Source organism: Pipistrellus kuhlii, unplaced genomic scaffold (genome assembly GCF_014108245.1).
Source record: "Pipistrellus kuhlii isolate mPipKuh1 unplaced genomic scaffold, mPipKuh1.p scaffold_m20_p_13, whole genome shotgun sequence".
Classification (NCBI taxonomy): Eukaryota; Metazoa; Chordata; class Mammalia; order Chiroptera; family Vespertilionidae; genus Pipistrellus; species Pipistrellus kuhlii.
The window spans coordinates 49,358,933-49,370,050 of NW_023425438.1; the positions used below are offsets into that span (position 1 = coordinate 49,358,933).

At 43.5% G+C, this 11,118-nt stretch overlaps 1 protein-coding gene across 1 annotated transcript; it reads right to left on the bottom strand.

Moving 5' to 3' along the window:
• Nucleotides 1–1,552: 1,552 nt before the first annotated feature.
• On the bottom strand, nucleotides 1,553–10,893 carry LOC123652248 (protein Daple-like). The gene is made up of 3 exons (XM_045581013.1): nucleotides 10,788–10,893; nucleotides 8,937–9,194; nucleotides 1,553–1,580 (listed from the first exon to the last, which is right to left on the bottom strand). Exons 1-3 carry the CDS (start codon nucleotides 10,850–10,852, stop codon nucleotides 1,553–1,555), a joined length of 351 nt encoding a protein of 116 aa, XP_045436969.1. The 5' UTR covers nucleotides 10,853–10,893.
• Between the last annotated feature and the right edge of the window lie 225 nt (nucleotides 10,894–11,118).

The following is an 11,118-nucleotide window of genomic DNA, read 5'->3' on the forward strand; positions in this document are numbered from 1 at the left end:
TGTGCCCTGGGTATTGTTTCCAACTCTTCTGGGCAGGAAGGACTCTGATCTCCCAAGAACATTTAGCTAATGGAGTCCTTTGTTGTTATTCATTTCATTTATTTGCTGTTTTGTTCTGCTTTTCCTTCCTCTCTTGGGTTATCCAGGGGATAACAATTTAGCAACTCAGCACAAGAAGAATCGCTTTTGGAGAAGGGGAAAGGAGAACAAGGCCTAGTCTCCATCGGCCCACCGGCTTTCTTTAAAGGCATGCAATTCTGGTCTTCCTCTGACATTGCACCTGCTTTCAACTAGCCCCTCCCTTTCTCAGACACTGGAGATTCCTACTCCTTCCCCTTCACCAGTGTCTTCATAATGTATCCTCCTTCATGCCTGAAATTCAATCTCACTTTCAAATTCCACTACCCCAGATTTCAATAGTCACAAAGGAGAAGCAGAGAAATGTTTCCTTGGCTGATTAAAATAACAGATATTTTAACCTGGAAAGGTTCTTGAGCAATAAGTTTTCTAAGTTTTGTTTTAGAAACAAGGAAACTGAGTTCCAGGAAAGGCGAGGACCTTGCAGAATCCACTCACCCTGTGAGCCCAGCAGGCTCTGCAGCAGACCTGGCCCTGGGCACGTAGTAATCATTACAGTCCTGTTACCTGAGCACAGAAATCTCATTGGTTGAAGGCAATTAGAGTTTCTCAGTCCTATTATGTATCTTATTTTACTTTTCAACAATACTTGTTTATCCCTTAGAAGCAGGCCAAAGAAGAAAGATATTTAAAATTCACATTGACTCTCAATTTTGAAATAAAAGCCCTTCTCAAGACCAGTTCACAAGCACTTCAGATAAGCGAGTGATCACAATGTTTGTCCATATTTGCTTTATATATTAGGACGCTATTTATATTACCATGTATTATATAAATTAAATCATGCCCATAACATCTAAGCTGTGAAGAGGGAAATCAGTCTTAGGGCAATCTAAGCTCTTTCTATTATGCAGGGAGAGAGTAAAGATGCTGATTAAGTTTATATTTAGTTAAGGCCCTTCTATAAAAGCCTGTTTACATACAGAAAGCCTGACAGTTAGCTCCCCTTCCTCTTACCTCACCCTCTCTGCTCTCCCTCCTTACCTGGACACTCTTCTCTAAAAGAAGTTAACAAATGACCTGGGGAGATTTCTAGGTGCTGAAGAACTTCCCTGTACACCAGGGAACGGCCCACCTACTCTGGCACTGCGGGCTCCTCAGGCTAACGGCTCATGCCCACCCCCTGCAAATCCCTGCCCACCCACAGAGAACTTCATTCTCAGCAGGGAGTACCAGAAGGAAAGAAACCTAGACATTCAACAGTAGAAAAACCCATGAGGCTCTCTACAATAATCAAACTAGTCCATCATTCTTAAATAAAAATGGAAAACCCAAGCACCACCAGACATAATAAAGAAAACCAGCAACATGGAAGGTAAAATTTAAGTCTCACGGACATTAAGTAAACAAATAATGTGAGCACAGAAGAAACAAAGACAACTCAGAGAACAGAGAAACCTTCCAAAGAAATCTCCTAATCACGAGAGTCGTAAGGAGGTAATCTGAAAACAGGAACACGAGGCTGTGAAAAAAGAACAATTAAACAAAAAGAAAAACACACACACTTGTAAATAACCAATATGCCTGGTGAAACCAAACATTTCATAGAAAGTCAAGAAAAAGTCAAGAGAATCTCCCAGGTGCAAACAAAAACTGCTAACAGGGAGATGAGACGGCAGAACCGTCCAGGAGGCGCAGGTCCTGACTCAAAGGTGTTTCTGGGAGAAGCAGAGGCGCAGAATAAAGAACGAACTCAGTGACTTTAGTAAACGAACACCTCCCCGAGCTCTTGAGAGTGAAAAGACGCACTGAGTGCAGAGCAAGATAAACAGGACAAAGACATTGGGATAAAATTTCAAAACACCAGGCTGAGGAGCAAAGCCCCAGCAGTTAGTCAGAAAGGAACGGCCATCACTTAGCTTCACGGGGTGCAGGGAAGCCTGACAGCGTCTGGGAAGGTTTCAGTAGAAATTATTGTTGCTCTATCTCCCTCCAGCCAATTATTAATCCAACATAAGGGCTACAGCACCTCTTCACACATGCAAGTCTCAATGTGAATCTTTAAAATAATTGTGAAGGGGGTATTTTTATACACAGAGAAGACTATTTTATGGCGACTTGGGTTTAAAATGAATTGGTTTATTAGAATAAACTCTAAAAACAAAGTTTTCCTTGGGGCTTAAAATTCAGCCTATAAATCTTATTCTATTTTGAATTCTAGCAAAGCAAATACAATCACCTTCACTTTCTGTCATTATTAATTTAACTTGAATTAAATTCCTTAAACTAAAATCACTCTGAAGAATAAATGTAGTTAATTAAGTTCCTTTGGATATTTTAAAGTTCATACGAATTTAATTTTGCTTTTAGTTACTTTGAATGCCTGAGTTAAGTAAAAGTTCTTCAAACTATTATCATGTACACTAGTAGAACGAACCTCATGTTCTTTTGAATGTTATAAACTCTTTAAATGCTCCAAACACACAGATTCTTTGTTTATTGTTGTCACTATTGCAGATGTCCCCCAATTTCTTCCCCTTTGTTCCGCTTCATCCAGCTCCCCAACCCCCACAGGTTATCTTAATAATGTCTTAAACTTAAGTCAAATGTATTACTATATGATAGATCCTCCCTTCCCCCAACTGATGGACCGAGTATGACGTAAACTCCACCTGCAGCATGGACATTCCTGAGCACCTAACCAGGCACCTTTTATGGACTGTATATTGAACCACCAATCAGAACCTGCCAAATACCTTAAGCCCCTGATTCATAAGTCACTAAGTGCTTAATCATGTGCCTTATATGAAACCACCAGTCAGTGCATGCCGAGTACCCTAAGCCCCATCCCTTCCCTTTCTTCCCCTCAAAAGGCATGTTCACCCCTGCACATGTGCTCTCTTCCTTTGCAAGGCAGCCCGGCAGGGTCCTTCTCCTCTAATAAAGCCTGTGTCCTGGTCTTCGGCCTCTGTCTCATCTTTCACTATTCTAATTCGATTTAGCTCATCATGACCACATGACTTTAAACTCCATTTAATTTTAAACTCTCCCAGGGATAAAAAATCAAAACAAAAGAAAATCACTTATCCTCCAAGAGAACCGTTCTCCCTCCTTAAGGAGATTGGAACTGCTACTAGAGATTTCTGACCAGGTCACAGGACCTGGGCCTACACAGGCCAAGCACCTCCCACAGTCCTGCCTCAGCCACGTTCACTCACAGTTTCTATCGCTGCTGCCACAACAGCAAGCCGACCACCTTCAGGTGAGGGCGGTTTCTCCTCGGTCCAAGTGAGGCCGTGACGTAATTCCTCCACGGAATTCAAATGGACCAAAGCCTGCTTCTCCATGGCAACGTCACAATGTCCTTCCTCTTGCTTCCCTGAATCCTGCGCTTCTCAGCAAACTTAAAGTTTTTCTAATGCCCCTTCACTCTAAAGTCTCATAGCAAAGTAATGTTAGAGAAGTTAACGGGCCACTGTGAACCTTCATTTTCTCCTGGCATATTGTGAAAATTAGTCGGGAATAGTTTTCAGAATATAGACCACACTGCTTGGTACATGCAGAGTACAAAATAAATTACCTCTTTTTAACATTTGTAACTCTCGATTTAATCTTATTTCAGTTGTAGACGAAAGGAGCCACATGCTGACCTGACAAGCTCAGGGGAGGCCTGTGTGATAGTCTTGCAAACTCAGAGACCTAAAATAACCACAAAAGATGGTCTGAAAATTAAATATTTAACTACAAACAGGTTATAGTGTGTAGTCATGTCCTAAGCTGATATTTTCCCTGACAAGATCAACTTAGATCTTTCCTGAGCCCATTGCCTATTTACCTCTAAGATAACATATCTGTGAGATGTCTGGGTAACTTGTAACATCCCTTTTTCTGGAGCCCCTGGGGCACAACCTAATGTGGTGGGCTGGGCGCCAGGACGGATGCCTCAAATTCCTTCTTTATCAAATTAATTGTTCCTGCAATCACCTAAGTGTCCATCATTTTACTTTTTATCCAATCCCAGGGGTTTCCCACCACTTTGCTTTATCCCACCTCCTTAATCCATCACCAATGAATTTCATGTAACCCATCTATATCCCTCCTTTGATTACAATGTATAAATACAAATGTAATCTGACATTCTGTAGGGGTGTCGAACTCAATCAGAGAAGGGGCCAAAATCTAAAATCCAGCCTAAATCGCGGGCCGAATGGTTTACTGAACAGTCATAAACTGTCATTGTGATGGAAACGCAGCGGAGTGCAGTGATGACAGCGTGGTGCGGGCCACATTGCAAGGCCTGGCGGGACGGATTTGGCCCGCAGGCCTTGTGTTTGACACATGTGCAGAGCATTATCTCAATTTGTTGAGGTTCTGCTCCCCAGCATATGTGAACAGTTTGGCTCAAATAAAGTCACAAAAATTCTTTACAGGTTTCAATGTTGTTTTTTGTTTGTTTGTTTGTTTTTACGTTAACATAGTATTTAGACCTGGTAGATATAATTTCAAGAAATATTTTAGATACATTTTGAAAAATTTCATTCATTGTTGCCTCAATATTATTTCTCATTATTAGTTTTTTTGTTTTTATTTTTTTAAGAAATTGTGCTTATAAAGAAAGGAAAGCTCAGCAATGCAAGTACTGTATGCTTTACTTTGGTAAATATCTCAGCTTTTATGGCTTGTAGAGCTCCTTTCATTCAACACTCAGAAAGCACATGATCAACCTACTATAAATAGATGTTAAAATAGCATATTCATAAACACTAGGAAACAAAATGTTTTCCCCAATGTTTTAGATGAACACATACCATAAAATGGAAGTGAACACTCTTTAGATTCCACCATTAACATTTTACTAAACTTATATGTATGATCCATCTATTCATCAGTCCATCTTATTTTTTATGTATTTCAAAGTAAACTACAATCATCAATAAATTCCCCCAGAAATAATGCATGATAGGTATCACTACAGTTAATATTTGGTGTAAACTTTGCCTACAATGGAATGCACAAATCTTAAATATACATTCTTATACACCTGTGTAACCCAATCTCCATCCATCTATAGAACTTTACCCCAGAAGGTGCCCAGGAAGTTTAACTTTTTGTGTAATCTTTCACAGGGCTCCCGTATGTTTGTTGTGTGCATCATTAGGTAATTCCTTCTTACTGCTTGGTAGGCATTGTATAAATAGACTACACACTTGTTTATCCTCATTCTTTTATCTTATACCTTGGCTTAGTATTTTCCAAACACTACATGTAACTTTGCCAATGTACCCACAAAAGAGCCACCTACATTATATGGGTTCTTTCCTTTTTTTAGGGGATAGTTCTTTTCTATAAATGATGAAGAAAAAAAAAGTGGATGAAGGAAGATAAATAAAAGTTCACTATCTTCATCTCTACCCTTGCTATTCTGCATCTGTCTGAGTGTTACTTACAACGTTCACACACCTGGGGACAGTGGGCTGTCACAGGCCTGACTGAGCGGGGCTCTTGTTGCCTGGACGCCATGTGGGAAGTCTGTTTGGGGCTTTGCTTTAGGCGTCCCTGAAGGGACAGGGAAGAATGAGCTCACACCATCCAAGAGCCCTTCCCAGACGTTTGTGGTATCACAGACTCCTGAGCCGATTCTCCCCCAGGTTGGACAATCTTTGTTAATATTGTAGTTTGTTCTGTTTCATCTTTGGTAGTGTAAGTCTCACGCTTTGGTAGTGTAAGTCTCCAGCTTTCCCTGGTTCTTCCAATGTGGTACTATATTACTATTAGATATAGAACCATGTTCAGCATCCATCCAAAGCTCAGTTAAATCAATGCCTCATCACATTTTATTTTTATTTCTAGCAGAAGAGAGTTTTGCTTTTGTTGTACCACTACAATTCCAATAGAGTCAACTTTAGAAATATTTAATCATCCAATCTTTGGTACCTTTAAAATGAAAGTCCAAAACTGGCTAAAATGTGAGCATTCAGTAAATCGCTTTTCTGCCAAAAATAATAAAATCATTTTATTTAATGGAAACACTTGGTATTAGATAAAATAAAAAAGTAAAATTAGAAAAATGAAATAAGAATTTCAGAAAATAAATTAACCCATCAATTACTATCTACTCTTTAAAAAACAAAACAAAACAAACAAAAAAACCAGTAATATACATTTGGTATTTAAAGTTATGAAAATATCGCCCTAGCTGGTTTGGATCAGTGGATAAAGCATCGGCCTGGGGACTGAAGAGTCTCAGGTTTGATTCTAGTCAAGGGCACATGCCCAGGTTGCAGGCTCAATCCCCATAACGGGGTGAGGAGGCAGCTGATCAATGATTCTCTTTCATCATTGATGTTTCTATCTCTCCATCTCTATCTCTCTCCCTCTTTCTGCTCCCCCTTCCTATCTGAAATCAATAAAAATATATTTTTAAAAAATAAATAAATAAATAAAGTTATGAAAATATCAAAAAGTATGAAGAGAAACATAATAGTCATCAGCATGCTACCGGTTTCTATCCTAGCATATTTCCTTTCCTTCTATATATATTTTCTATATATATTTTAAAACTGTGAAATACTGTATAATCAAATTTATATTTTTTTCTAAGCTGACATTTTATCACAAATAGTTTTCCTAACACCTTAAAATCCCTTTAACAAAACTTAATCACAGTATTATAGCCCATCCTAAGTATGTGTCTCTGCTCCATACTGACCACTTACATCACATCTAGTCTTTCCTATTGAGTACTATTGTGATGAACACTTTTATACATTAATATCTGGCCCAACTTTTTTGACTCTTATGGGGTGAATTCCTGGAAATGGAATCTCCCACAGGGTGACGTCACCGGTGACGCCATCAGCGCGCCTGCCTCACAGCCCAGGAGCATGAATATTTGCTCCATCCTGTCCAACTGTGTGCAGAAAGGCTGTCCTCTATGCTCCTGAGCAGTGCTCTCAGATGTCTGTGGTTTTTAAATGTTCCAGGTGTCTTTCCTTGGCAGTTACTTGATGGTCTTTGAAGCTCACTTTTCTCATGTACATTAGTTACTTGTGTTTCTCCTTTGGTTCCAGTCTTTGCTCGGACAAGTTTTGATGATGATTTTAATTTTAATTATAGATTGTTCCAGTTGTGTCAATAAACTATGGCCCTTCCAGTAGAACCAGGGGTGTGTACCTTGTTTCTGTATCGTCCTGTGCCAGTGGGACCTTTGCCTCTTCCTAAGATGAATTTGGCTGTGAGTTAAATTCTGGGCTCATGGAGGAAGAAAAATGATTACGGAAGTGTTTAGTGGAGGGAGTTGTTTTGAATCATTCTTGTTGCAACCAAAGCAATGCTCTTTCCATCCCTAGTGATTTGAAATTTTGTAAACAGTTAGTCTAGTGTTTGTTGCTGCTCAAATAGCAAATCAAACTACACACTGAGGGAAGTGGAATGCACTTATTAAGTAATTTTTACTTTTAATGAGATCATTTCAAGGTATGCTTGGGGCCGAAGCCGGTTTGGCTCAGTGGTGGAACGTTGGTCTGTGGACTGAAGGGTCCCGGGTTCAATTCCAGTCAAGGGTATGTACATTGGTTGTGGGCACATCCCCGGTAGGGGGTGTGCAAGAGGCAGCTGGTCGATGTTTCTCTCTCATCGATGTTTCTAGCTCTCTATCTCTCTCCCTTCCTCTTTGTGAAAAATCAATAAAACATATTTTTTAAAAAAAGATATGCTTGGGAATCAAATCCGACACCCTTCAATCCACAGGCTCTAACCACTGTGCATGATGGCTAGGATTTGACACTCACTTTTGTATGACCTATGAGCTAATAAGTCTTTACATTTTAAATGATTAAAACAATTTTTTTAAAGAATGGCATTAAAAACAGCAAAGGACAATGTCCATAAGTAAAGTGTCATTGGAGCACAGCCTTGCCTCTTTAGTTATAGACTAGAGGCCCGGAGGGGAGGGGGTCCCTCAGTCCGGCCTGCCCCTCTCTCACAGTCCGGGAGCCCTCAGGGGTGGGAGACAACCCGGCAATCAGGGGAAGGCAATGCCCCATCACACCTTTATTGTTGCCACTGCGGGCAGCACAAGCCTTGGCCAACCCTGATTACCTAAGCCTTGGGCAGCCTTAGGCAGCTGGGCAGCTGCTATCTGAGGCTTGCCTGCACCTCGGGCTGGCCCTGGTTACTTCAGCCTCGGGCAGCTCTGGGAGGCTGGGCAGCCACCACCCAAGGCTTGCCCGTGCCTCAGGCCGGCCCTGTGCGGCTGGGGGACTGAGGGGACTGGGGGACTCCAAAGGCATTTGCACGGAATGCCTGTCACCCCAGCAGGACTGAGAAGACTGGGTGTCACCATCTTTGAGGGCATGACAGTCAATCAGCATAACCCCTCCTTATGGGCTGTGGGCACCACCATCTTTGAGGGTGGAGCAGAGTGCTATGTCCCTTCTGGGCATCAGGTCCTCACTGGGAGGCACTTGGGGCTGTGGTGGAATGGGCCAGGTTAGAGGAACCTGGTGTCAGGGTGAGGGGACACAGAGGGACACATGTCAGTCTCTTACACTTGCTCGCCTGCCTCCAGTGGGCTCTGTGTTGCCTCCTGCTCACAGAACACAGGGAGCCCTGCTGGGGAACCCAGAGCACACTTCTCCCAGGCTGGCATTGGGGATGTCAAGGGCATGCTGGAATTCTCTAGAAGTTCATGCTGGGGTTTAAAAACAAAATAATACGGGAGGAAATGCAGAACTTCTGCTAAAGCTGAATTTAGCAACAGCTGTGCGGCCCTACACTCCTTAGCACTTGGGACAGCGCAGACAGACCATCTTCTGCACCATTAACAAGCTTAGACGCCATAAAGGAATCACACTCACCCAGTGTCAGCCCTTCTACCTTTTCCCTTGCGCCCCCTGCTGGCATCTTGCTCTTCTGTCCTCTTTGAGCAGCATGGGGTGGCCTCCAGGGGCTCCAGCTGCAATTGAAGAAGCTGACAAGTACTGCGCAAGGCCTGGTCTGAGGACCCCAGCAGCCAGGGAGGCCTCTCTGGGGTTGACTTTGGTCGTTCTCTGGAACCCCCTTTCTTTCCTTTGATGAATTTGATGATGGCTTTGGTTCTAATCCAGAGCTTCTTCCTGTAAGAGGTAGGTGTTTAGGACACAGCCAACCCTCACTGCCCCTCCAGCAGGCCCCTGGGTGCCCTACACGAGCTGGGATTTCCTTCACCACGCTCATCCCACCTGGGGCTCAGGAGGGGGCACACACTGGTCAGCTAATTCGCAGACCCGGGGATGGTAGAAGCCTTCCTCGTGGCAGGAACCCACGACAGCCCCTTGGAAAACAGAACTTCTTACCCAGCTCTCAGCCCTCCATTCCTGTGCAAATGCAGGAAGCGGTGCTGTGCTAACCTAATCATGCTGGTGGGCAAAATTCCACTAAACGCCTTTTTCAGAAAGAGTCAGGGACCTCCTCATTTTCTACTAGTGTTAATAATACATGAAATAGGCTAGCCTACTTTACCTGTTCCCTGAACTGAGGAATCTGGGTGAGGGGAAGAGGGCAGGAGAGTGGGTTGCTTCAAGTAGAAACAGTGAGCCCTAGCACGGTTGCCCAGTGGTTGAAGTGTCAGCCTGAGCACTGAAGGGTGGTGGGTTTGATCCCCCGACAAGGGCGCATACCTGGGTTGCAGGTTCGATCCCTGGCCCTGGTTGAGGTGGGTGCAGATGGAAGCCAACTGATCGATCTCTCTCTCTCTCTCTCTCTCTCTCTCTTTCTCTCTCTCTCTCCTTCCCCCTCACCTCCCTACCTCTCTTCTGCTCTCTCTAATAATCAATGGGAAAAATATTCTCTGGTGAGGATTAAAAAAAAAATAAGTAAATAAATGAAAATAGTGAATGCAAAGGTAATATGGTTCAGCTAACAGGAAATGAGCATTCTAATGTCACAAGGACCACAGCTGGGTTCTGATCCTGGCTCTGCCATGAAACAGAACTGTGCTTACACAGCCACTCCATTTTCTCATCCGTGTCTCAATCTCCCTGTCAACAGAAGGGTCAGGCAGAATTCTGTGGTTCTGTGATTTCTACAGAGAGGCCCTGCCGGATTCATGGTTATTTGACCTCAAGGCTGGGCTGGGGTAGGTCAATGGGAAGATCCAGCTCCTGGCTCAGGCCCAGCTCTGGGGAAGCCCTGCTGCTGGACAGAGGCTGGCAGTCTCAGGGTCCCAGCAGGCCCATCACCAGGCTGCTGCTCTCTGGAGAAAGGAATGTGTGTGTGAACCGCCCTGGGGGGTCCAGTGACCCCAGAGGAATGGAGATCTGAACAAAAGGTTCCTGTGCTTTAAGATGGGGATGCGGGTCCAGGCATCTGACCCAAGCTTCCTTCCCAAAGCAGAAATGTGGTTTTCTAGGTCCCGCAATCTTGAGACCAAACCTGATATGCCTGCTTTAGTGGCTCTAAAAGCCCAGACTCTCTGCCTCTGAAACAGGCTACTGGCCAGCAGGCATTCACCGTCCCGCATAGGATAACCCTCAGTACAGAGGGCAGGACCCAAAGAAACTTGAAATTCTTTCCGTGCTAGGAGGGACCTGCACACAGGGCAGCTGCCATACAGTGGAATGTATGGGCCCAACAAACTGGTCACTGCTCTAGATGCTACAGCTTTCCCTACTCGTGAAAGATCAAACTTGTCTTCCGTGTGTAAGTTACTGACGCTTAGATCAACTCACTTCTTTGGCGCTGGATCATGGAACTTGTGCTCAGCCATGCTTTGTTCCTCCAGGTTTTCATTCATTTTCTGTGAGGAATGTAATTTGTCTCTAACAGAAGAGAGAGAAAAACAATCTGGCTTTTAAAATAAAATACATGAATTGATTCAACAGCTCCGCCTGGGACCTGGCCCAAAAGAAGCCAGTGTGTTTCTGGGATTTACATCACGGTGCTCATGGCCATTATGACCACCGAGTTGGGAATCTGGGGGTGGAAGCAGGTGACGTGGGTCCAGGACCCCTAACATGTCTAGGAGACCGGCTGGCTGAACACCTAGGATCAGGCTGTATG